Source organism: Podarcis raffonei, chromosome 13 (assembly GCF_027172205.1).
Source record: "Podarcis raffonei isolate rPodRaf1 chromosome 13, rPodRaf1.pri, whole genome shotgun sequence".
Classification (NCBI taxonomy): domain Eukaryota; kingdom Metazoa; phylum Chordata; class Lepidosauria; order Squamata; family Lacertidae; genus Podarcis; species Podarcis raffonei.
The window spans coordinates 33,567,702-33,594,771 of record NC_070614.1 but is presented as its reverse complement, the minus strand read 5'-3'; the positions used below and the strand labels follow the sequence as shown (position 1 = coordinate 33,594,771).

The 27,070-nt window shown below is 41.8% G+C and overlaps 2 protein-coding genes across 2 annotated transcripts; both read right to left on the bottom strand.

Moving 5' to 3' along the window:
• Window positions 1-10,263: 10,263 nt before the first annotated feature.
• On the bottom strand, window positions 10,264-17,120 carry LOC128398817 (vomeronasal type-2 receptor 26-like). Its single transcript, XM_053360073.1, has 7 exons — window positions 16,994-17,120; window positions 16,723-16,894; window positions 16,019-16,310; window positions 13,286-14,149; window positions 11,891-12,118; window positions 11,270-11,396; window positions 10,264-11,165 (listed from the first exon to the last, which is right to left on the bottom strand). The coding sequence occupies exons 1-7, from the start codon at window positions 17,118-17,120 to the stop codon at window positions 10,264-10,266; spliced, it is 2,712 nt and encodes a 903-aa protein (XP_053216048.1).
• A 2,482-nt stretch (window positions 17,121-19,602) lies between these two features.
• LOC128398816 (vomeronasal type-2 receptor 26-like) lies at window positions 19,603-25,867 on the bottom strand. The gene is made up of 7 exons (XM_053360072.1): window positions 25,644-25,867; window positions 24,416-24,707; window positions 23,908-23,997; window positions 22,901-23,713; window positions 22,096-22,323; window positions 21,126-21,252; window positions 19,603-20,504 (listed from the first exon to the last, which is right to left on the bottom strand). The coding sequence occupies exons 1-7, from the start codon at window positions 25,865-25,867 to the stop codon at window positions 19,603-19,605; spliced, it is 2,676 nt and encodes an 891-aa protein (XP_053216047.1).
• Between the last annotated feature and the right edge of the window lie 1,203 nt (window positions 25,868-27,070).

Below are 27,070 nucleotides of genomic sequence, written 5' to 3'. Positions count from 1 at the left end.
ATGGACAGCTGTGAGTCCAAAATGACTCCCAGGCTGCGCACCTGGTCCTTCAGGGGCACAGTTACCCCATTCAGGACCAGGGAATCCTCCACACCTGCCCGCCTCCTGTCCCCCAAAAACAGTACTTCTGTCTTGTCAGGATTCAACCTCAATCTGTTAGCCGCCATCCATCCTCCAACCGCCTCCAGACACTCACACAGGACCTTCACCGCCCTCACTGGTTCTGATTTAAAAGAGAGGTAGAGCTGGGTATCATCCGCATACTGATGAACACCCAGCCCAAACCTCCTGATGATCTCTCCCAGCGGCTGCATGTAAATGTTGAAAAGCATGGGGGAGAGGACAGAACCCTGAGGCACCCCACAAGTGAGAGCCCAGGGGTCTGAACACTCATCCCCCACCACCACTTTCTGAACACGGCCCAGGAGGAAGGAGCGGAACCACTGTATGACAGTGCCCCCAGCTCCCAGCCCCTCAAGACGGTCCAGAAGGATGTTATGGTCGATGGTATCAAACGCCGCTGAGAGATCCAGCAGAACTAGGAAACAGCTCTCACCTTTGTCCCTAGCCCGCCGGAGATCATCAACCAGTGCGACCAAGGCAGTTTCAGTCCCATGATGAGGCCTGAATCCCGACTGGAAGGGATCCAAATGGTCCGCTTCTTCCAGGCGTGCCTGGAGTTGTTCGGCAACCGCTCGCTCAATCACCTTGCCCAAGAATGGAAGATTTGAGACTGGGCGATAGTTGGCCATCGTGGCCGCATCTAAAGATGGTTTTTTAAGAAGCGGTTTAATAACCGCCTCTTTCAGCGGGTCTGGGAAGGCTCCCTCACGGAGGGAAGCATTCACCACCCCACGAAGCCCATCGCCCAGTCCTTCCCGGCTAGCTTTTATAAGCCAGGATGGGCAAGGATCCAGGAGACAGGTGGTTGGTTTCACTCGTCCTCAGAGGTAACAGATTGGAATTGATCCCACTCAACTTGACTAGACAGAACTCTAGCACTCTCCCGCCCCGGCCCTGCTCCCACGGTGGAGTCTACTTCTTCCCGAATCTGAGCGATTTTATCTGCAAAAAACTTTGCAAAATCATTGCAGGAGAACATGTGGCCCATACTGGGCCCCGATGTTGCAGGTGGTTCCGCTAAATTGTGAACCACCTGAAAAAGTCTCCTGCTACTGTTTTCTGCAGATGCAATAGAGGCGGTGAAGAAATTCTTCTTCGCCGTCGCTATCGCCACTTGGTAGGCTCGACGTTGAGCTCTAACCTGTGTCCGGTCAGATTCGGAATGAGTTATCCGCCACCGGCGCTCTAGCCGTCTCAACGATTGTTTCATTGCCCTCAGATCCGTGGAAAACCACGGGGCTGTCCGGGCTCCATGCAATCGGAGAGGGCGCTTCGGAGCCAAACAGTCAATAGCCCTGGTTAACTCCACATTCCAGCGGGCCACCAGGGAATCAGCTGAAAGGCCATCAACATGGGATAAAGCATCCCCTACCACTCTCTGGAAACCATTTGGATCCATTAAGTGGCGGGGGCGGACCATCCGAATTGGTCCCACCTCCCTGCAGAGGGGATGGGTCGCAGAGAAGTCCAGTTGCACCAGGAAGTGATCTGACCATGGCACTTCTTTCGTTTCGCTTTTACTTAGTGTCAGATCACCAACATCCATAGAGGTAAACACCAGGTCCAAGGCATGTCCGCAGCTATGGGTTGGGCCAGACTTATTCAGGGACAGCCCCATGGAGGCCATGCTTTCCACGAAGTCCCGAGCGACCCCTTGTAAGGTCGTGTCGGCATGGATGTTAAAATCCCCTAGGACGACCAAGCTAGGTGTCTCCAGGAGAACATCCGCCACGACCTGAAGCAGCTCGGACAGGGAATCCTTGGTGCAGCGGGGAGGTCGGTACACCAAAAGGAATCCTGTACTGCCCCTATTGCCCAACTTCCAGAACATGCACTCGGAAAACTGGGTCTTCCCAATAGGACGCCTGGTGCAAACTAATGACTTCCTAAAAATCACTGCAACCCCCCCTCCCCGCCCACATGACCTGGGTTGCTGTGCGTAAGAGAAACCTGGTGGACAAGCAGCGGCAAGGACAGGCCCATCTGCTTCATCCAACCAAGTCTCTGTTACACATGCCGGGTCAAGTCCTCCATCCATGATCAAGTCATGGATGGCAGTGGTCTTATGAATCATTGACCTGGCATTGCACAGCAGCACCTTCAGGTCATGTGGGTATCCCTTGCTGATTCTAGTATCCATCCGGTCAAGACCAGACCCGGAGGCAGGAATAGTCCTCAGACAACGACTAAGCCTGCCCCCTCTGTAATGACGTGGTCTAGTCTTAGCGTAACTCCTCCTCCTACCCGTGATCACTGAGATCAGTTGTCCCAGTGCATCCCCCCCTGTGGAACATGCCCCAGCCATTTTGTGGGCTGGGGCCCACTCCCCGGCAGCCCTGACCCCTCCCCCTAAGAACAAAATAACACCTTAAACAAACAAACAAAACCAATAAAACAATACAAACAAAAAAAATAATGTAAAAATTACAAAAACATCAAAATAAAAATAAAAAAATTCCCCAAGCCCAACCAAACATCCATCCCACCCCCACCCGCCACATACAAAAAATCCAAAAGAAATTTTTTTAAAACATTTTAAAACCACTCTAAAAACACTCTGTGCCCCCCTGGCAGTAACAACTGTCCTGGTGAGGCCTGTCAGGCCCTGCCCTGGGCCAGGTGGTAAGTGGCAAGAGCAGGGCCCTCAGGGACTCAAACAGGGGAGTCCTCCTGGGCAGCGGCCGCAAGCAGCACGCAGTCCTTATGAGGCTTCAGGCCCCGCCCCCAGCCAGATGGTAAGTGGCAAGAGCAGGGCCCTCAGGCACTCACACAGGGGAGTCCTCCTGGGCAGCAGGCAGCAAGCAGCACGCAGTCCTTATGAGGCTTCAGGCCCCGCCCCTGGCCAGATGGTAAGTGGCAGGAAGGAGCAGGGCCCTCAGGCACTCACACAGGGGAGTCCTCCTGGGCAGCGGCAGCAAGCAGCACACAGTCCTTATGAGGCCCCAGGCCCCGCCCCAGGCCAGATGGTAAGTGGCAAGAGCAGGGCCCTCAGGCACTCACACAGGGGAGTCCTCCTGGGCAGCAGGCAGCAAGCAGCACGCAGTCCTTATGAGGCTTCAGGCCCCGCCCCTGGCCAGATGGTAAGTGGCAGGAAGGAGCAGGGCCCTCAGGCACTCACTCAGGGGAGTCCTCCTGGGCAGCAGGCAGCAAGCAGCACGCAGTCCTTATGAGGCTTCAGGCCCCGCCCCTGGCCAGATGGTAAGTGGCAGGAAGGAGCAGGGACCTCAGGCACTCACACAGGGGAGTCCTCCTGGGCAGCGGCAGCAAGCAGCACGCAGTCCTTATGAGGCTTCAGGCCCCGCCCCCGGCCAGATGGTAAGTGGCAAGAGCAGGGCCCATCAGACACTCACACAGGGGAGTCCTCCTGGGCAGCAGGCAGCAAGCAGCACGCAGTCCTTATGAGGCCCCAGGCCCCGCCCCAGGCCAGATGGTAAGTGGCAAGAGCAGGGCCCTCAGGCACTCACACAGGGGAGTCCTCCTGGGCAGCAGGCAGCAAGCAGCACGCAGTCCTTATGAGGCCCCAGGCCCCGCCCCAGGCCAGATGGTAAGTGGCAAGAGCAGGGCCCTCAGGCACTCACACAGGGGAGTCCTCCTGGGCCATTTTATGTGGAATGTTTTTGGTGGCCTGTGTAGCCATCTCCTCTAGCTGAGCACTCTACTCAGTGCTTACAGAGCACCAACGCTGGGAACAGGATTGCACAGTCAGCTCAGGATTAAACCCTTTCCTCCTATCCAATAGCTGACATAACCAGTAATAGCAGCTGCTGGGCAGATGGACATGGAGAAGGGAAAATGGTCTTACAAGCCAAATTGTACTCTTTGGCAGGACAATCCTGACCCATGGGCTGTTGTTTCCTCACTTCTATTATATCTCTTTATATCTTAGAATCTATATATGTTAGGTTTAGGGCTGCTTATGTCTGCATTTCAAAGGCAGAATTGATGTCTGGGGTGAATTTGACAGTGCTTTGTCCTGGATTTTAGACAAGTCCACCGAAATATTGTGTGTGTGTTTTTGGTGTTTTTGTAAAAAACAACAACAACACCTCAATAACTCTGGGGGTTTCCTTAAAAAACATAGCAATTATATTACTCTAATTGTATACTCCATTGCATTAAACATATAATTCAGTCCCACCTGATTAAATATGTTGTGCCATGTGATTGCCTCTTTATTTACGGTGAACTCTTGGCCTTGCACTGCTTGTGGATTAATTCTCCCTACTGTTACTCGTAAAAAGGATTGGTTTGGAAAAGTAACCCAGTTTATAATATCAAATCCATCTGCTAATTCACCATTTTCATCAAAAGACACAAAGTCCCCTGCACTGTTGTTAAATGAGATATTCTTCAGGAAAGGGTGAAGCTAAATTGAAAAAGGCAAGCACAGATTTTACAACATGTTGAAAAAGAACAAAACAACAGAGCAACTTTCAGACTTCTAAGGGACCACATTGGTTAGTCTTTATGAGATTCCATTATGAGAGAGAGATATATTGTCAATACAAGCTAGGAAATGCGTAATTTTAATTATTACCACGAATGATTTACGGACAAGCTGAAGGAAGTCTTATAAGAGATGGAAATGTGAAATTTTTGATGTGAAATATGTAACGTGTATTTTTTTTTTTATTTTCTTCTTATTTTTTGTTTATCTTTTATTTGTAAATCAATAAAAATTTAAAAGAGATTCCATTATGTGTTTCATCTACTCTCTCTCTCTCTCTCTCTCTCTCTCTCCTTCCTTCCTTCCTTCCTTCCTTCCTTCCTTCCTTCCTTCCTTCCTTCTTTTAAAGGAATGATAACTGAACAGAAAGCCTTGTGTTTTCCATTATATGCAGTTTTAGGTTTAGGTAAAGTAGATTGTTTGAGGCCACACCATGTAGGATGGAATAAGGACCTTTGAAGGCTTTCCCTTGCATAGCTCCCTATTCATAACCATTTTTTCTAGATGTTTCTTGATCATTTTGTTTATAAATCAAAGAGTGTCTGCCCACCAACAAATCATAGAATTGTAGAGTTGGAATGGATCCTGAGGGTTATCTAGTCCAACACTGTCATGCAGGAATCTCATCAATGAAAGATGGCCATCCAACCTCTGCTTTAATTCCACCCAGGAAGGAGAGTCCATCACCTTCTGAGGAAGCCTGTTCCACTGTCAAACACCTCTTACAGTGAGAAAGTTCCTTCTGGTGTTTAGAATCATAGAGTCATAGACTTGTAGGGTTGTAATGGGACACATGGATTCTCTATTTTATTCCTGCAATGCAGGAATCTTTTCCCCAACATGGGGCTCGAACCCACAAAAGCTGCACAAAAGGATGGTTATGTTAATAAGAGGCCAAATTCTTTCTCTGCTGATGTATTCAATGGATTGTATGTTATCTCCTATTAGAAAAGCCACACAAAGAGGGGTGTCATGGATGTGAACTCTTACCTGCCAAGGCTGCAGATTTTGAACATCCAGGTTAAGACTATGTGTCTTTGCTTGTGGTATGTCCTGATGAGTACATCTTATGTAGAAGTATTGAAGGTAAAGTGAATAGCATATGCAAATTTTCTTCTAGTGGTATACTCAGTGAACTGACTTGAATCTCATTTAAGATTAGACATGAAAGCAAATTTGTGGAGAAATGTGGAATCTTACCTGCCAGGGCTGCAGATTTCGATGATTAAGTCTCTTTCTTTCTACTCCGTGTTTTGGCCTGAATGAGTATATACTATGTAAACTGTGTGCTATGGTCTGGACTGCATTATAGATGCTGTAACTGTGACTTGTCATGCTCATTTCAAAAAGAGCACCAGGGAGGCTCTCCAGTTTCTCTTGTCCAGTGCAGGTATCAGTATTGTCCATTGGCTCATTTGAATCAGAAAATAAGCAGTTGAAAGCCTGTTGCCAGAAGTTCCTGATAAAACCATCTCCTTTGGCAGAGTTAGGATGTAGGTTCTGCAGGAATTTTGTAAAGCCCAGTACTTCATTTGAGTGAATTGCAAAAGACAAGGCACCATTAAACAGTTGGATATCCATACCTCTAAGCCTTGTTTCAAATGAGAAATCCCATTCAGCTGTCAAAATCCACACTTTGCCCATAGACATTTGTGCGATATCTTCTAATAATGAAAAGTAATATATCATCAATAGCAAAAATGTCATAGTCTGAGTATCTGCACATGCCACTAGTACTTTTACATGTGTTACTATCACAGAGGACTTGGCCCGGATGAGTTCTAATGAACTGAAATTCTCTAGTGCATTAGATATGGATGGTGTTTTTTCCTTGAAGGCTGTACAGATTCCATGCTTGGAGAGCATTGGTATTAAGGTCTGCATGAACTTCTCTCCGTTGTCATTATCTGAGGCAACAATCCCCACCCATATCCACTGGAAATACTGAAGGAGATGCACAATTCCTTTATACTGATGTACTTCATTGGGAACCATCCGGTAGAAGGAAGGAAACTGTAACTGAATGTTCATTGCTGGAGCTAATACACAGCTGGAAATCTGGAAAAGGGCAGGTGAAAATTGAACCATGATGAGCAGAAATTATACATTACTATAATTATTTATTTCATTGAACCCATTTCCTAGAGATAATAAATTCTTAAGTGTATTGGAAGAACATGAGCTCCAATAGCATGAAGTTCTGTGTTCATTGATGAGAACATGTTTGTTGGCTTTTGGATTAGGCTTAGTGAATTGCATTGTCAATTTCTTAGTAGGTTACCAAATGATTTCAAGTAATTTTGTTTATAATGTCTCCTTCATGTTTGAGTAAAACCTAGTGGGTAAAAAAAATCGCCCATGTTTTCTTGGTGTCAGAGTTTTTAAAATGTACGTAGGATTTATCTATATGTGTCTGGATCTGGTCTGCAAACACTCACTCAAGAAAATTCCCAAGGAAGGGTACAATTGAAACTGGCTTGTTGTTAGGTCAACAACAAGGGACCTTTTCTGTTTTCAGTTGTCTTCCTGCTGTTCCCTGGACTACTTCCTCTCCCAACAAAACATTAAGCACCTACCTGTCCCATTCATTTTCTCTCCCTGCCAGATTTAATAAAAGAACATAGACAAGAGAACAGATGCTTTGCTACACCAGTCTAAGCACCTTGCCAACATCTTTAAACTATTAGGCTGAAACTCACTGAACAGGACTGGGCCAGACCATACCCATGACAAATCTTCTGGTCTATCTGCCCCAACTGCAGAAGGCTAATCCCCGTAGACTTAAATTATTTGATTGCAGGAATGCTTAGCAAGAAAATCACATCAGGCTGTAGTGGATTTTTTTACCGGGCTAGTATGCAACTCACCTGAAAGAAATCAGCTAGACAGCATAATGAAAACAAAATGGAGATAGCAAATGAGAATAATTAAAGAGAAATAAAAGCATGATTATATGGAAGGAGGCTAATATGGAATCAGAGCTGCAAAAGCTTTATGGTCCATGAATTCACTGTACCTGTGGCATCTTATAGATGCCTAAGATAGTAGCCATGTGAACAGAGGTGTCAGGCTTTAATCCTCCAATAACAGCTATCAGATTCTTCTGACTGTCACATCTGAAGTTAGAAATAATGTTTTCTGTGGCAGAGAGAAGATTCAGGGTGTTTTGGTGAGTTATCCTTGCATTTTCATAGCTGTCATAGATGTGAAATCCCAGGCTGATGTTTGGTAGGATCTGAGGGTTCTCATTTATCACCTTCACAGCAAATACCAAGGAGAGGACATTCTGGTATTTCTTGGATATTGTTCTAAAGTAAAATTGATATCATTTGTACAACAGATTTGCAATCCATCTTCATACATATTTCTGTGAGAAAGATATCAGTATAGCTGAAAATATATTTTATGATTGGATATTACACATTTTTAAACTCACAGAAAACAAGGGGGACAAACTAAAGGAATTGTTTATCATCATAATATAATTCTATATATGTATGTGTTGAAGAAGAGGTGCTGGTGGTGCATCATTTTTGCCAGCTGGAGGAGTAGCCACAACATTGAGGGACCTTGTGCAGGAATGGGACAGCAGTGGGGAGGAGCACATAGTTACGCCCTATTTTACATGGGTCACCAATACAGGACTGCTCTTGAAGTCCTCCCATGATGTGCAAAAAGACTCTGGCCTTCCATGTAAACATTTATTTGCATTAGGGGTTGGTGAGAATAGTTACAACATGCCCTGAAAGTGCATCGAACTGAATTAGGTACTTGGAAAAGCAACAGTCTTTCCCATTTCTTTTCAGCTTTCTGTACTTTTCAAGATTCAGATCAATACCTGAGCTACTAAAAAGAAAACAGACTCCCTTTTTGGGGATGGGGTTTCTACATTTGCATTCTCTGTTGGTACTTGAAATATGAATCCTGCCTAATGGGTGGGTTCTAGGTTGTTGAGAAATTCTGAGAAAAGAATGTGCCTGCTCTTTGGGAGAAATGGCAATGTCCCTCCCTCCATTCTTGCAACAACAGCAGGACACTGGAGGAAGATCAAAAGGAGGAAAATATGTTTTGTCCACAAAACATTATGCAAAATGTACTGCGTTATAGACGTTATTTATGCATTGCTAACAAATATATTTTTAAAAACCACATGTAAACTTTTTGAACAAAACAGAACTTGCATGACGCTTTCAAATAAATATTCTCTAACCAAGTATATGTACCAGGGGGTATACTTACATAAGTTGATCTACAAATTTTATAATGGGTTTTTCACTAAAATGTAATTCATCAGTTAAAAATATAAGCTGAGACGACATCCCTCCAATGATTAGGTCTCCCCCCTGAAGATACTCATATGGAGCCTGGAAAGGATCAATTATGGCACATGCAGCAATGTTTTTCTTTCCTTCAGCTGAAGGCATTTGCAACAACATAAAGAGGAAGAGCTGTCTCAAGAACATTGCTTCCCCGAAGGACAAATACTGGCCTAGAATTCTCCTTTCTCTGTTTAAAATCCAGTTTCACCCTCAGTGGCTTCAGATTTTTTTAATGAGGGAAAACCACTATAGTTCAATCTGGGGTAAACATTGCTGTGTGAAATACCTCCTCTCAGCTCTGATTACATATAGGTATATATATTGATTTAGTCTTTACCCTGTGTTTGTCATTGTCTTTCTAACCCCGGACAAATTCATGAGGAGTTTTACAAGGTAGAAGATGAATCACAGTAATATGTGATGATTACACGGTTCAGCATTATCTCTCTAGAGTATTGCCCTGTGGAAGAAATCCACTGGGGCAAAAGATATTATGCTTTGCAGATCTCTCTGGAAGTTAGTAGGATAATTTTCATTATAATTATTATTTTAAAGCAGAGGTTGGATGGCCACTGATCTGGAATGTTGTAGTATTAGGGTTACTTTATTGGCACAGGCTTAAACGACACTTTAGTTCTATTGTATGTTTCTAAGATGACATATTCAGTCCCTCTGTGGGGAATTGAGATTTTTATACTCATTGTCCACATCCCCTGTACTTCATTATCAAACCTAGCATGCTTCTGCTGGTTTCTGGCTCAGCAGAAAATGTGGGAAATGGGAGGTGGGAGGGCAGCTAGAGAAGAGCTTCTCCAAAAAGAACAGTCAGAAACCAGTTATGTTATCAGCAGAAGACATGAAAAGCCTGTGTCACAGTACATTTACTTTCTGACAGGTTCACTTTTATTCACTATAACCATGGCAGAAGTAGGCCCTTCCAAAATAATTTTCGGGCATGTGGCAGTCCCATATTCTTACCCTCATGGTTTGCAAATACAATACAAGGCCATCACATTTCTACAAAATTCAGCTATCATAGCTAGTAGAGTGGATAAATGATGTTTTGCCTCAGTGGAAGTCACATAAATGACTAATCAATGGGGGAACCTCTACTCTCCTTATAGATGAATCTTGCACGACAAATACAATTTCAGAAGCTCAAATAAACAGGAAAATAAGGAAAGCACTGAATCATAGAATCAAGGAGTTATCAGCACCACATTCTAACCAACTGAGCTATCAAGGCCTTGGCTAAGTGAGAGGTAAACAATATTTGGAAAAACAAAGGAGTAAGTTATATATTTTAGTATAATTATTTTCTTTAATAAATACCACCATTTTAAGATCATATAGAATTTAAAAATGATTAGATTCTTAATATTTTCTCCAAGTTAACTGGTCCTTTGTGTTCAGATTAGGCCTCAGAATAATTATGTAGCATTTAGGGGCAAATATGCAACCCAGCAACCCAGCACTGGAGGCCAAGATACAGAAGATCTCCACAGCCACCATGTATTTCCCCTTTGTGCTCAGGTAAGAGGGCACAAAGGACAACCAAACGCTACAAAACACCAACATGCTGAAAGTGATGAACTTGGCCTCATTGAAGCTGTCTGGCAACTTCCTGGCCAGAAATGCCACAGTGAAGCTGACCATGGCCAGAAATCCCAAGTACCCCAAAACACAGTAGAACATAAAAACTGAACCTTCATTGCATTCTGCTATTATTTCTTCTGCCAGGCAGTGCATATCAAAATTTGGGAAGGGAGGAGCAGTACTTAGCCATACAGTACAAATACAGACTTGAACAAAGGAGCAACCAAAGAGAATGAAGTGGGAAATTTGTTTCCCAACCCATTTCAACATCTTGGTTCCTGGTTTGGTGACTGCAAATGCTAAAACCACAGTGATAGTTTTTGCCAATATGCTTGAAAGAGCCACGGTGAAGATGACTCCAAAAACTGTTTGTCTTAAATAGCAGGTCACTGTGTGAGGCCAGCCAAGGAATAGGAAGCAGCAGAGGAAGCAGAACAATAGGCAGATGAGCAGAGCATAGGTGAGGTCCCGATTGTTGGCCTTGACAATGGGAGTGTCTTGATACTTAGTGAAGACTCTGAGCACAAAAGCAGTGATCAAAGAAAAAGACAGAGCCAAGAGAGATAAAGTGATACCGAAAGGCTCTGAAAAAGAGAGGAAATTCAGGAGCCTAGGGATGCATTGATCTTGTTCCTTGTTTGGAAAGCGATCTTCTGGGCACTTGAAGCAAGTAATCATGTCTGAAATAAACAAGCAAATAAATTAAACTAATTTTTGGAGTTGTGCAATATGTGTTGGTGAACTGAGCTGTTGCTGTGGAAAATGGTGGCAATACATCTCCTACCATTTTTGTCTGAAATCATCCCTTCTGGACATGGAGCACAATCATAGCAACAAAATGGCTTTCCCTCTTTCTTTTTTCTGCTGTAGCCAGGATAGCAGTGGTCATTACACCTGGCAAGGGGCAGCGCCTATTCATAAAAAGAGAATTATTTTGTCTCATTTGTCCTGTAAATTATTTTTACTAAATTGTTTTGTGAAGTAAACAGCCAAGGATGTCCCATAGATCTCAAGAGGGCTATGCATAGATTCCCGGTTTGAAAACATTTCCCAATGTTGTTAAATGAAGAAGGGGGGATCAGTATGAAATCAAAACTAGGAGTCAAATGAATCATTCCCTTGATGGTAATCTAAATGTTTAAGATGTCTTTAGCAACAAGTTCAAAACTGGTCTTCTTCCACTGGGGAAATAGGAATGGACAGACTGTTGAATGGTGGGTTTATTTTGAAATTTAAGGGGCTGTTTCTGGTCCCATGCGTAATAACACAGATCTCTGCTCCACACCCTCCATTCATACACTAGGACAAGCATCTGAGATTATGGGTCGCGGCTTCTATACATGAGCACCCAAGTTTCTCAGAACTAGTGGAGCGTAGACATTTATATGTAGGTATGTAATCTCACCTGATTAAATGCACTGTGCCATGTGATGGCCTTCTCGTTCACTCTAAATTCTTGGCCTGGTGATGCCCATGGGTCCATCATTCCTACTTTCACCTTGAAAAAGGAGTGATTTGGGGAAATCATCCAATTTACAATATCGTATCCAGATGCTAATTCACCATTCTCATCAAAAGAAACGGTATCACCCACACTGTTGTTAAACGAGATGCTTTTCAGGAAAAGGTTAAGCTAAATTGAAAGAATTAAACATAAGTTTTGCAAAAAGATGAAAGTGGAAAACATATTTTCCTATTTTGGCTATCCAACTTTGTCTTAGCAGAAAATCCTCTGAGTCCTACTCAGTGGTGATAGTCAAAGAATCATGAAAAGAAAGAAACATCGTCAGCTTTAAGTCATGATTAGATAAATCTATGGGCTCCCATTGGCTTTTATTCACAATGGTTGTATATTGCAAGAATGCTGCTGTTGAGTGTCAGCATCTTGGTCAGCAAATGGAAGAGTGTTACGTCCTGCTGAAGTCCTGTTTGTCGACTTCCATAGGTATCTGCCGACTATTTCAACAGAACACTAGGGTAGATGGCTCTTGGTTCCAACCCACAGGAACCTATGGCCTTTGAAATTGTGAGAGGGATATTTTATTTATTTGTTATTATGCTGTTTATTTTTGTGTTTTTATATTATAAACCTCCCTGTGATCCTTGGATGAGGGGCAGTATAGAAAATTGATACATAAAGGAATTATTATTATGCTCTTAATTTACACTGAGTCTCTCCAAGGATCCTGGTATATAACACTAATCTTAGCTGTATGACAATTTGAATCCATCCCTGGAAATTCCTCACAATTCTTTCTGTCCACCCTGAAAAAGCTGGCAATAAATGCTTCAGCCATGGCATTAGCTCTTTATTTATTTTTATTTTCCCGTGATTATTGTCTTAATTGTCAAAACCATTTCACATACATCAGAAGGTACCCAATCTTGCTTGGGTTTCCACAGCAGCCTGTCAGATTTCTTAAACCCCACTGCTTTCCTCAAACAGCAGCAGTCTAATATCCCACCTCCATCTGTATCTCACCTCTGTTTTTCTACAGAACTGGTAAAATCAAAGTTTACTGCAGAAAGGGTGGTGTCTGATCTTCTGTTTTATACAAATTATACTTCTTTGGCCAGTCTGGATGTTGAATTGCTAATTTCTCTTGTAATCAGTGCAGAGGGCTATTTACAAGCCAGTGTACCAAGGAATGGTAACAGGATAATACTTGTATGTGTATGCTAACAAAAGGAGGATAACTCTAGGAAAGATGGATTGTCTATGAAATTTTGTTCTATTGAAGCACTGTGCAAATATCAGAAAAGTCATGGCAAGAAGGTGGCTTTGAAAGTCCAATCTCACCTGCCAAGGTTGCAAATTTTGAGGATCTAGTCTTCCATTGACCATTGCTCCATGTTTTATCCTGAATAGATTTAACCTGTGTAAGGTATATGCTATGGCCTGGGCTGCATTATAGATGCTGTAACTTTGGCCTGTCATGCTCATTTCAAACAAAGTTCCAGGGAGGCTCTTGAGACTCTCTTGTCCAGTACAAGAAACAGCCTCTTCCCTGTGCTCATTAGAATCAGGTAGTAAGCAGTTGAATGCCTGTTGCCAGAAGATTCTGATAAAACCATCTCCTTTGTCGGAATCAGGATGTAGGTTCTGCAGAAATTGTGTAAACCCCAGAACTTCCTTGGAGTATATTACAAAAGACAAGGCACCATCAAAGACTTGGATATCGGAAGCCCTGTGCATAGTTTCTAATGAGAAATCCCAGTGGGCAGTCATAATCCACACTTTACCCATAGATGTTTCAGTGGCACCTTCTAATAATGAAAAGAAATATATCATCCATATTAAAGCCGTCGTGGTCTGTGGTTCTGCACATACAACCAATACTTTGATATTTGAGATGGTCATAGAAAATGACTTGGCCCGGAATAGTCCTAATGAACCCAAGTTCTCTGTGGTTTGAGATATGGAGGGTGTTTTTTCAATGAAGGCTGTACAGATACCATGTTGTGAAAGCATTGGCATCAAAGTTTGCACAAAATTTTCCCCATTGTCATCACCTGATGCAACAATCCCTACCCAGATCCAGTGGAAATGCAGAAGTAGGTAGACAATCCCTTTATATTGATATGCTTCATTGGGGACCATCCGATAGAAAGAAGGAAACTGGGGTCCAAGTCTCATCACTGGAGCTAATACACAACTGGCAATCTGAGGGGGGGGGGACAGCAGTTCAGAATTAATTCCAAATGGTTTTTCTTTTTATATTTTATTCAAAGTAGACCACCTAATAGTCAAAAAAACATTTTATTTTATTTCAGAAAAGTTTTACACCACTTGATTGTAAAAACAAATATTCAAAGTTGTTGATAAGAAGGATAAAACAATAAAAGTATTTACAAAATGAATTAACATCAATAAATTAAACCACCATAAACTAAAAACTGATGACATCAAGCACCAACATTCTAAATATCTGGGTAGGTGTGTCTAAGGAAAAATATTTTTAGCAGGCATTGAGAAGTGAAGGTACCTGCCTCATATCAGTAGGAAGGGAGTTCCAATGTGTAGTTGGTGCTTAAAAATGTGAAACAGGTGTGAAACCTATAACAGTGCCAGTTTTGCAGATTGGAGCAGTCAAATTGCTATAGGTGGGGTAAGGTAATCTTACCCCAGAGGGCGTGGTCTGCTGCCTTGTCCACCTTTGCTAACAGACAGGGGGGCATTTTTGTAGGCTGTATAGGCCAAAAGAGGAAGCATGTACCATACTCCAGTATCACATGCATGCTTGCGTGTGGTGTGGGGGTGGGCTGCCCTAGCTAATGGTTCTTCTGTCAGTCGCACCTGACCTCCCTCCCTATCTCTGTTTGGTTTGTTGGTTGCTTTGCAGCCAAGTAGAAATTTTTGTATGACCCAGTGTCATGAATGAGCCAGCCCAGCCAGCTACCAGTGAAGGAAGTAACCAGAATGCACTTTCTATGAAGCTACTTACTGGTGAGTAGACCAGGAAAACTTTTGTAGAGAAGGTTAGGATTAGTCCAGTTTTAGAGCCACAGTGCTCTAGTTTGTTTCCCCTTGGATTTAATTTGATTGCTGAGATGCCTGTGATTGCCAGTCTCAGGGTTTAAGAACCTCTATGTGCCCAGGTGCTTGACAATCAATTTGCTGGAATTGTTTAGGACTGGAGTGGTAAGTGACCAACACACTCTTCTGATGTCTTGGAGAGACTCAGCGAGTGTGTGAGCTGCTTCAACACTCTGAGCAACTCATAAGGGAAGCTCAAAAAGGAATTCTTTTAGTGACTCCCAGGTCCCCTCCCATCTGGGCTGTAGGAGTAAGTGGGAGACTGGTGACAGTAACTACTGGAGGGTAAGACCCATTTGCAGCACTGCAATGTTGTGTTGCAGTTGGACTATGAAGGGAGTGTGAGAGATTGCTTATAGCATCAGTCTGTGCTTGTTATCTGTGATTGTAACTTGTTTTACACTGTTCTTAATATGGTGTTTTAATGTTACAATCCACCCTGGGAGCTTAGGTTGAAGGGTGAGTAAATAAGAAGAATTGATAAGTGTGATGCCTTACTGCCTGGGTTCTGTCCTGCACCCTGATAGAAAATATTCCTGATGTGAATTGCTTTTTTTCAATCATATCAGACTCTTGGGCATTTGTACTGGATTTGACTTTATGCATAGTCTATCAAACTGAGTTGGGCACCTAAACAACATAACAATATGCATTATCCACATGGAGATTTATGCATACACTTGCATCAACTTTGCAGATCATTAAGAGGAACAAAACACTTTAGAGAATATTGCCATTTTCAAACATGGTGCTGATCTCAATATAAAGCAATGCACAATGCCTTGTCCTATATGCGTATCATGCAGAGAAGTGTTAAGTGTGGATAGCTTTTTGACAAATTAGTAAAGTCTGATGTTTCACTGTCAGTTTTATACCTTTTGGTCTCTCTATGCCCCTCTCAGACAGAGAGAACAAAAAAGAAAAATATTCTGAGGATATAGAATGATTTTCAGCATTTTAGTCATAAAAGCTTCATGAACTACACTCTCAGTCTACCTGTGGGATCTTGTAGATGCCTAAGAGAATAGCCATGTAAAGGGAAATGTCAAAGTCAAGTCCTCCAATAATAGCCATCAGATTCTTCCTCTTGTCACATTTGAAGTTGGGGAAAATCCTTTCTGTGGTGGACAGAAGCTTCAAGGTGTTCTGGTGAGTCATCCTTGCATTTATATAGCTGTCATAGATTTGAAAGCCCAGGGTGACATTTGGGAGGATCTTTGCATTCTCATTGATCTCCTTCACAGCAAATACCAAGGACAGTATATGCTGATATTTCTTCGGGAGAGTCCTAAATAAAGGTTTACAGCATATGTACATAAGACAGCTATCCAATCCCTTAGGAAGTTTATGTATATGAGGATTGTGAGAGAGAACATAAAACAGATGAGCGAAAGAAGGGACAATGAATGCTGCTGAGGTGCAAGGCTGGCCTGGTGTCCAAAATTTGGCTCAAAAGGGAATCACATAACATTTTCCATTGTGTGCGACTGCATGAGGAACCTAGGAACCTCCTGCATGAAGCATGTCTGCGACAGCAGACACTCACTGGACAAAGGATAAAAAGATTTTAAAAAATTAGAATATTACATTGAAACAACTGCATAAATATGTTTTGAAATATACACACTTATTTCTGATCGTGCCATTTTATGAGATATTATTTGTCATAGACCATATAATGGAGGGGAGGAAATACTTACAGAAGTTCATAAACCAACTTGGTTTTAGGATGCTCACTGAAAGACAACTCATCAAATACAAAGCCAAGCTGAGACGTTATCTCTCCGATGATTTGGTCACCTTTCTGATTATACTCAAATGGGAACTGGAAAGGATCAGTCACAGCACAATCAGTTTTTTTCTTTCCCTGAGCTGAAGGTAGTTGTAACCACAGAAAGAGGAAGAGGAACCACAAAAACATTGCTGTCACCACTGGGCAAATCTTGACCTAGAATTCAGTTTTCTGCCTACCAGCATCTCCTTTAAGAAATGCTTCCTTCAATAGATCCACATTCTTTTCATAAATTGAAATTGGCAAAGGTTCGTTTGGGATAGTTCTTCCTCTCAAAACCTTCCCATCCCAGTTTTCAGCAAACATGGTATGTTTTATATAAGATCCCAAACTACAATAGCTTTAGTGTTTTTAATTCCATGAGGAGATTGACAAGGTTGAAGATGAATCATAATAATCTGAGTTAATCACATGGTTTAAATCAATGTCTCCAGAGTGTTGTTCGAGGAATGATACCATTTCCAGCAAAATAAAACCTGTCAATTAAAGCTTACTGTAAGTTAGTGGGGGGAAAGTGACATGTACACTAGTAAAAAGAAGAGTAAAGGAACGTGATGGAGTCAGAGATGACATACTCATATACTCCACAACATTAGCCCTCATATAGACATATTCTGTCCATATCTTGATGTGTGTGGGTTATATTGTAAATTTGTTCTGAAATAACTACTAATACACGAGGCAAAAGGCAGATATAATGTGATAGGTGTGTGCTCAGGCATTTGCAACTACCAAAGTGTGTACAGTATAGAGAGTAGACACACACACAATAATGAACCCAAACACCATCCTGCATGTTATACATGCTGCTTGTCTCTGGGCATTTCCAACTTGTGTGGAGAGGTTAGGGTGTCTGGCAGCTTTCTGACCTGGAAAGCCACACTGAAGCTGACAATGGCCAAGAATCCCAGGTAACCCAGGACACAATAAGACATACTAACAGAGCCTTCATTGCATTCCATTACAATTACTTCAGTCAGAGAGTACATGTCAAAATCTGGGAATGGAGGAGCAGTACATAGCCACATGACACAAATACTGGCTTGGGTAAAAGAACAACCAAGAAGAATAGAATTGGACAGTCTTTTCCCCACCCATTTCCTCATCCTGGATCCTGGCTTGGTGGCCTTGAAAGCCAGAACCACAGTGATGGTTTTGGCCAATATGCATGAAACAGCCACAGAAAAGATGATACCAAAAGCAGTTTGTCGTAAATAGCAGGTCACTGTGTGAGGCTGGCCAATGAACAGCAAGGAGCAGAGGAAGCAGAGGAATAGGGAGATGATCAGAGAGAAGGTGACGTCCCGATTGTTGGCTTTGACAATCGGTGTGTTCCAGTGCTTAGTGAATATTGCAAACCCAAAGCTGTGATCACAGAATAAAACAGAGACAAGAAAGCTGAAGTGAACCCCAAAGGCTCTGAGAAAGAGAGGAAATTCAGGGTCTTGGGAATGCATTGATTTCAGTCCTGATTTGGATATTGGTTTGGGGGGCATTTGAAGCACTTGTCCATGTCGGGCGTATTAAATAATAAATAAATAAATTCATGGAGTCCTGAGAAATATCCTGTAGAAAGAGGAAGTTACCATTTCTCTCTAATTGCTAGTGTTCTGTCAGCATTACATTGGAAACAGAGATAGCTGTTGAAATTTTGATAAAAGTGGAATCAACTATACAGCATTTTGGGGTTATGACTGCCCCGAGAAAATTAGAAAATGCCATAACCCTCCAATAATCTTATTGGAGCAAAAGACACTATGTGTTGCAGCCCACGTTGACGGTGTGGGAAACTGGCTGCTAACACCACCACTACAGGGTTGGACTGCAAAGATTGTTCCTCATTAAGTATTTAGACATACTAACTGATATGTGCTCAAATATTGATTCATGTAATTGTATTATAAATTGCTATAGAGTTGCAGCACTATGTCGGTATTTAATTGAGGTTGAGAATGGGGCGATAGTTCATGCTCTTCCTGTCCCCAATGTCATGTCCTTGTCCAGGTTCCAAATAGCCTCTCCTGACTCAGAAGTTATTTAAAAAGATAGTTGAGTATCATCATCATACTAATCGTACCTTTCCCAAATGCCCCTAATCGTATGGATTTCAAATAGGTTTGGACATAAAACAGTGCCTTGTGACACCATGGGTCAAAAAGGACTCTCTGGACTTGGTCCCACAGGTAACACAGTATCAGTATCTGATAGTAACACAGTATCCCCAATTCCCATTCCATGGAGCCAGTCCAAGAGGGTATCAAGGTCAAAAACTGTAGAGAGATCAAGAAGCAGGAGTAAGGTCACTCTCCTCTAATACTCTCTGTAAAATGGAGGGGCAATCAGGGAGTCCAAGGGCAATCCAGATTGGGATGGCTAAACTGGCTGTGTGATTTATGCTGTCAAGCCAAGAACAAGATTCTAGCTCCTGGCCTCAGACAAGCTCTACATGAGCCAGTATAACACCCATGGGCTGCCTTCACCATGCATAGAGAATCCTTCCCACAAAAAGTGAGCTGTGTAACAAACACACAAAAACAACAACCACACACAAAAACAACAACCTGTAAATGAATGCTTCATAGGCAATCTTTACCTACTACCATTTTAAAGAGGACTGAAATATAACACAAAGTATTTAACACACCCAAATAAAATGGAGACACGTGGATGAAGGGGGTGTGAAAAGAAAACCTGGAAAAGACAAAGTATTTATTTCTTTTGTAATAAGCAATAAATATCACAATTGTCGAAAAGAAAAACCCCCAGAAAACCCAAAATGGATAGATTCTTATTGATTTCTGCAAATTATCTGGTTTTTGCTGTTCAGGTCAGGCCTCATAATGATTATGTAGCATTTTGGGAAAAAGATGCATCCCAATAACCCAGCACTGGAGGCCAAGATGGAGAAGATCTCCACAGCCACCATGTATTTCCCCTTGGTGCTCAGGTAAGAGGGAACAAAGGACAACCAAACACTGCAAAACACCAACATGCTGAAAGTGATGAACTTCGCTTCATTGAAACTGTCTGGCAACTTTCTGGCCTGGAAAGCCACGGCAAAGCTAACACTAGCCAGAAATCCCAAGTAACCAAAGACACAATAAAACATTGAAATTGAACCTTCACTGCATTTTACTACAATTTCTTCCATCATTGAGTACATGTCAAACTCTGGAAATGGCGGAGCAGTACTGAGCCATACAGTACAAATGCAGGTTTGTATAAAGGAACAGGCAAGCAGAATAGAGTTTGTGAATGTTTTTCCCACCCATTTCCTCATCCTGGATCCTGGTTTCGTGGCCATGAAAGCCAGAACCACTGTGATGGTTTTTGCCAACACACAAGAAACAGCAAATGAGAAGAGAATGCCAAAAGTAGTTTGTTGTAAGCAGCAGGTCACTATGTGAGGCTTGGCGATGAATAGCAAGGAGCAGAGAAAGCAGAGAAAAAGGCAGATGAGCAGAGAGCACGTTAGGTCCCGATTGTTGGCTTTGACAATGGGAGTGTCCCAATGTTTTGTGAAGACTCCAAGAACCAGAGCTGTGATCAAAGAAAAAGAGAGAGCCAAGACTGCTAAACAGATCCCCAGGGGTTCTGAGAAAGAGAGGAAATGGAGAATCTTGGGAATGCATTGGTCTCTGTTCTTATTTGGGAATTGAGTTGCTTGACATTTGAAGCAATAATTCATGTCTGAAAATCAAATCAATGATATATCAGTTCCAAGAAACAAGCCAACATTTTTCATGGAGACATCAGTTCCTATAATCCAGATCCTATGACTTGTGTCATATTTTGTAATACGAAATGAATGTAGCCAACTCAAAAGAGAATGCCAGGAGGCAATATATTTGCCACAGTTCTCGATAATCTTAGAATTTTTTTATATTCATTACCAATTACCAGTGAGGGAACAATGTTATACACAAGAAGCTGGTGTAAAGCAATCTGGAGTAAGATGCACCAAATCCCAACTGTGTTCAGGAGATGTCTAAGCTATCTAAACCTGGCATGGGGGAAACCATCACACAAAATAGTACTTGAGTTATACCACGTTTTTTTCTCAACTGAAAAAGCTGTTTGGCTCAACTGAAGTTTGGGAGTTTCACTGGTGTGTCCTAGTGCTACTAGGAACCTGAGGGGGCCACAGAAATTTCTTGGGCCAGATAGAGACCATAGCAAGTGGATTTTGATGCGTCATAGCTAGTTTGCCATACTTGCTCCTGTGTTTAGGAGAATTGTGTTGCTTGAAAGAAGAAAGTTTAAATGAGTTAAGTGTGTGTTTTTTATAATAGTGTGCATGATATCTCCTACCATTTTGATTCGAAATCATCCCATCTGGACATAAAGCACAATCATAGCAACAAAATGGCTTTCCCTCCTTCTTTTTTCTGCTGTAGCCTGGATGGCAGTGGTCATTGCACACTGCAAGTGGCAACACCTATAGATAAAAAGGAGAATGTTTACTTGCCTTTTAAAATGTAAACAAGGCAGCCCACACCAACATTGCTTCTCGTGAGTAGGGATGGCGTGTGCGCATTATAGCTGAAGAAAAGAAATCAGAAATTAGGCATTTTTTGAGTAAGTGATTAGCACTGAAAATGAAAGGTGTGTGGGAAGCCCCATGGCATCTTCTGATATTATCTGTAACACAGCTGAAACATCTGGAGAAACAGTAGAAAACATGAGAAGAAAACTACAAAATGTAAACTATGTAAGCAGCAGTATCGGGAGACATCAGTGGCTGATCAGGTCAGCACAAGCTTTGGAGGACTTTTATGTGGAATGTTTCTGGTGTCCTGTGTAGCCATCTCCTCTAGCTGAGTGCTCTACTCAGGGCTTCCCAAGCACCAATGCTGGGAACAGGATTGCACAGTCAATGAAGCATTAAACACTGTCCTCCTGGCCAACAGCTGACATAACCAGTGATAGCAGCTGTTGGGCAGATGGACATGGAGAAGAGAAAATGGTCTTGCAAGCCAAATTGTACTCTTTGGCAGGACAATACTGACCCATGGGCTGTTGTTTCCTCACTTCTATTATATCTCTTTATATCTTAGAATCTATATATGTTAGGTTTAGGGCCATATGTCTGGATTTCAAAGACGGAATTGACATCTTGGCAGAATTGGGCAGTGCTTTGTCTTGGATTTTAGACAATTCAACTGAAAAATTGTGGGGTGGTTTGTTTGTTTTTGGTGTTTTCCTATAAAGAAGCACAACAGTGTATTACTCCAATTGTATATTCTATTGTATTAAACATATACCGGTAATTCCGTCCTACCTGATTAAATATGTTGTGCCATGTGATTGCCTCTTCATTCATGGTGAACTCTTGGCCTTGCACTGCTTGTGGATTAATTCTTCCTACTGTCACTCGTAAAAAGGAGTGGTTTGGAAAAGTAACCCAGTTTATAATATCAAATCCACCTGCTAATTCACCATTCTCATCAAAAGATACAAAGTCCCCTGCACTGTTGTTAAATGAGATATTCTTCAGGAAAGGGTGAAGCTAAATTGAAAGAGGCAAGGACAGATTTTACTACATGATGAAAAAGAACAAAACAACAGAGCAACTTTCTGACTCCTAAAGGAGCCACATTGGTTAATCTTTATTGGATTCCATTATGTGTTTCCTCTCACCTCCTCTCTCTCTCTCTCTCTCTCTCTCTCTCTCTCTCTCTCTCTCTTCCTTCCTTCTTTTGAAGCAGGCATCCCCAAACTCAGCTCTCTAGATGTTTTGAGACTATAATTCCTATCATCCCTGACCACTGGTCCCGTTAGCTAGGGATGAAGGGAGTTGTAGTCCCAAAACATCTGGAGGGCCGAATTTGGGGCTGCCTGTTTTAAAGCAATGATAACTGAACTGAAAGTGTTGTGTTTTCCATTATAAGCAGTTTCATGCCTTTTCACCATTTGGGAGAGTTTAGGAAAAAGATGAATGATAAGAAAAATTAGAGTTACAAAATAAAATAACGATAACAAACCAAATTAAATATTTAGGAATCTGGATTACAGCAAAAAACATAAACTTGAATGTCATTTATCATTAGACATGAAACAAATTTGTTGAGAATGTGGGATCTTACCTGCCAGGGCTGCAGATTTTGATGATTAAGTCTCTTTCTTTCTACTCCGTGTTTTGGCCTGAATGAGTATATACTATGTAAACTGTGTGCTATGGTCTGGACTGCATTATAGATGCTGTAACTGTGACTTGTCATGCTCATTTCAAAAAGAGCACCAGGGAGGCTCTCCAGTTTCTCTTGTCCAGTGCAGGTATCAGTATTGTCCATTGGCTCATTTGAATCAGAAAATAAGCAGTTGAAAGCCTGTTGCCAGAAGTTCCTGATAAAACCATCTCCTTTGGCAGAGTTAGGATGTAGGTTCTGCAGGAATTTTGTAAAGCCCAGTACTTCATTTGAGTGAATTGTAAAAGACAAGGCACCATTAAACAGTTGCATATCCATACCTCTAAGCCTTGTTTCAAATGAGAAATCCCATTCGGCTGTTAAAATCCACACTTTGCCCATAGATATTTGTGTGACATCTTCAAATAATGAAAAGTAATATGTCATCCATAGCAGACTTGTCATAGTCTGAGTATCTGCACATGCCACCAGTACTTTTACATGTGTTACTATCAGAGAGGACTTGGCCCGGATGAGTTCTAATGAACTGAAATTCTCTAGTGCATTAGATACGGATGGTGTTTTTTCCTTGAAGGCTGTACAGATTCCATGCTTGGAGAGCATTGGTATTAAGGTCTGCATGAACCTCTCTCCGTTGCCATTATCTGAGGCAACAATCCCCACCCATATCCACTGGAAATATTGAAGGAGACGCACAATTCCTTTATACTGATGTACTTCATTGGGAACCATCCGGTAGAAGGAAGGAAACTGTAATTGAATGTTCATTGCTGGAGCTAATACACAGCTGGAAATCTGGAAAGGGCCGATGAAAATTGCACCATGATGAGCAGAAATTGTACATTACTGTAATTATTTATTCCATTGGACCCATTTCCTAAATTTTGTTCATAATATCTCGCGTGTGTCTCTCTATGTGTGTATTCTATGACAATCCTGCTTACAGTAGAACCACTGAAATTCATTAACGCAACTAGCTTTGGTCCATCAATTTCAGAGGGTCTACTCTGAGTTAAACATTCATTTTTCTCTCCCTGCCAGATTAAATAAAAGAACATAGACAAGAGCACAGATGGTTAGCTACACCAGTCCAAGCACCTTGCCAACATCTTCAAACTGTTAGGCTGAAACTCACTGAACAAGACTGGGCCAGACCATACCCTGGACAAATCTTCTGGTTTATCTGCCCCAACTGCAGCAGGCAAATCCCTGTAGACTTAAATTATTTGATTGCAGGAATGCTTAGCAAGAAAATCACATCAGGCTGTGGTGGATTTTTTTACCAGGCTAATATGCAACTCACCTGAAAGAAATCAGCTGGACAGCATAATGAAAACAAAATGGAGATAGCAAATGAGAATAATTAAGGAGAAATAAAAGCATGATTATATGGAAGGAGGGTAATATGGAATCAGAGCTGCAAAAGCCTTATGGCCCATGAATTCACTGTACCTGTGGCATCTTATAGATGCCTAAGATAGTAGCCATGTGAACAGAGGTGTCAGGCTTTAATCCTCCAATAACAGCTATCAGATTCTTCTGACTGTCACACCTGAAGTTGGAAATGATTTTTTCTGTGGCAGAGAGAAGATTCAGGGTGTTTTGGTGAGTTATCCTTGCATTTTCATAGCTGTCATAGATGTGAAATCCCAGGCTGATGTTTGGTAGGATCTGAGGGTTCTCATTTATCACCTTCACAGCAAAGACCAAGGAGAGGACATTCTGGTATTTCTTGGATATTGTTCTAAAGTAAAATTGATATCATTTGTACAACAGATTTGCAATCCATCTTCATACATCTTTCTGTGAGAAAGATATCAGTATAGCTGAAAATATATTTTATGATTGGATATTACACATTTTTAAAATCACAGAAAACAAGGGGGACAAACTAAAGGAATTGTTTATCAGCATAATATAGTGCTATATATGTATGTGTTGAAGAAGAGGTGCTGGTGGTGCATCATTTTTGCCAGCTGGAGGAGTAGCCACAACATTGAGGGACCTTGTGCAGGAATGGGACAGCAGTGGGGAGAAGCACATAGTTATACCCTATTTTACCTGGGTCGCCAATACAGGACTGCTCTTGAAGTCCTCCCATGATGTGCAAAAAGCCTCTGGCCTTCCTTGAAATTTTTTACTTTCATTATGGGTTGGTGAGAATAGCTACAACATGCCCTGAAAGTGCATAGAGCTGAATTAGGTACTTGGAAAAGCAACAGTCTTTGCCATTTCTTTTCAGCTTTATGTACTTTTCAAGATTCAGATAAATACCTGAGCTACTAAAGAGAAAAGTGATTCCCTTTTTTTGGTGGGGATGGGGTTTCTACATTTCCATTTTATGTTGGTACTTGAAATATGAATCCTGCCTAATGGGTGGGTCCTGGGTTGTTGAGAAATTCTGAGAAAAGAGTGTGCCTGCTCTTTGGGAGAAATGGCAATGTCCCTCCCTCCATTCTTGCAACAACAGCAGGACACTGGAGGAAGATCAAAAGGAGGAAAATATGTTTTGTCCACAAAACATTATGTAAAATGTACTGCATTATAGACGTTATTTATGCATTGCTAACAAATGTATTTTTAAAAACCACATGCAAACTCTTTGAACAAAACAGAACTTGCATGACGTTTTCAAATAAATATGTTCTAACCAAGTATATGTACCAGGGGGTATACTTACATAAGCTGATCTAAAATTTTTATCTTGGGGGGTTCACTAAAATGTAATTCATCAGTTAAACATGCAAGCTGAGACATCATCCCTCCAATGATTAGGTCTCCTCTCTGAACATACTCATATGGAGCCTGAAAAGGATCACTTATCGCACATGCAGCAATGTTTTCCTTTACTTCAGCTGAAGGCGTTTGCAGCAACAGAAAGAGGAAGAGCTGTCTCAAGAACATTGCTTCCCCGAAGGACAAATATTCACCTAGAATTCTCCTTTCTCTGTCTAAAATCCAGTTTCACCCTCAGTGGCTCCAGATTTTTTTAATGAGGGGAAACCACTATAGTTCAATCTGGGGTAAACATTGCTGTCTGAAATACCTCCTCTCAGATCTGATTACATATAGGTATATATATTGTATTAGTCTTCACCCTGTGTTTGTCATTGTCTTTCTAACACCAGACTAGTCCATGAGGAGTTTCATCAGGTAGAAGATGAATCACAGTAATATTTGATGATTACACGGTTCAGCATTATCTCTCTAGAGTATTGCCCTGTGCAAGAAATCCACCTGGGCAAAAGATATTATGCAGAGGTTCGATGGCCACTGATCTGGAATGTTGTAGTATTAGGGTTACTTTATTGGCACACGGTTAAATGACATTTTAGTTCTATTGTATGTTTCTAAGATGACATATTCAGTCCCTCTGTTTTGGAATTGAGATTTTTATACTCATTGTCCACATCCCCTGAACTTCATTATCAAACCTAGGATGCTCCTGCTGGTTTCTGGCTCAGCAGAAAATGTGGGAAATGGGAGGTGGGAGGGCAGCTAGAGAAGAGCTTCTCCAAAAAGAACAGTCAGAAACCAGTTATGTTATCAGCAGAAGACATGAAAAGCCTGTGTCACAGTACATTTACTTTCTGACAGGTTCACTTTTATTCACTATAACCATGGCAGAAGTAGGCCCTTCCAAAATAATTTTCGGGCATGTGGCAGTCCCATATTCTTACCCTCATGGTTTGCAAATACAATACAAGGCCATTACATTTCTACAAAATTCAGCTATCATAGCTAGTAGAGTGGATAAATGATGTTTTGCCTCAGTGGAAGTCACATAAATGACTAATCAATGGGGGAACCTCTACTCTCCTTATAGATGAATCTTGCACGACAAATACAATTTCAGAAGCTCAAATAAACAGGAGAATAAGGAAAGCACTGAATCATAGAATCAAGGAGTTATCAGCACCACATTCTAACCAACTGAGCTATCAAGGCCTTGGCTAAGTGAGAGGTAAACAATATTTGGAAAAACAAAGGAGTAAGTTATATATTTTAGTATAATTATTTTCTTTAATAAATACCACCATTTTAAGATCATATAGAATTTAAAAATGATTAGATTCTTAATATTTTCTCCAAGTTAACTGGTCCTTT

Excerpts from the sequence above, each read along its gene's own strand:
- LOC128398816 (XM_053360072.1), bottom strand. The coding sequence starts at position 25,867 with ATGTTCTTGAGACAGCTCTTCCTCTTTCTGTTGCTGCAAACGCCTTCA. Across the intron at positions 23,998-24,415 it reads GCATCTATAAGATGCCACAG|GGAGAGAAAAATGAATGTTT; the intron begins GTACAGTGAATT and ends TTAATCTGGCAG. Across the intron at positions 20,505-21,125 it reads GATGATTTCGAATCAAAATG|ACATGAATTATTGCTTCAAA; the intron begins GTAGGAGATATC and ends TTTGATTTTCAG.
- LOC128398817 (XM_053360073.1), bottom strand. The coding sequence starts at position 17,120 with ATGTTTGCTGAAAACTGGGATGGGAAGGTTTTGAGAGGAAGAACTATC. Across the intron at positions 16,895-16,993 it reads ATTTCTTAAAGGAGATGCTG|CTCAGGGAAAGAAAAAAACT; the intron begins GTAGGCAGAAAA and ends AACTACCTTCAG. Across the intron at positions 11,166-11,269 it reads GATGATTTCAGACAAAAATG|ACATGATTACTTGCTTCAAG; the intron begins GTAGGAGATGTA and ends TGTTTATTTCAG.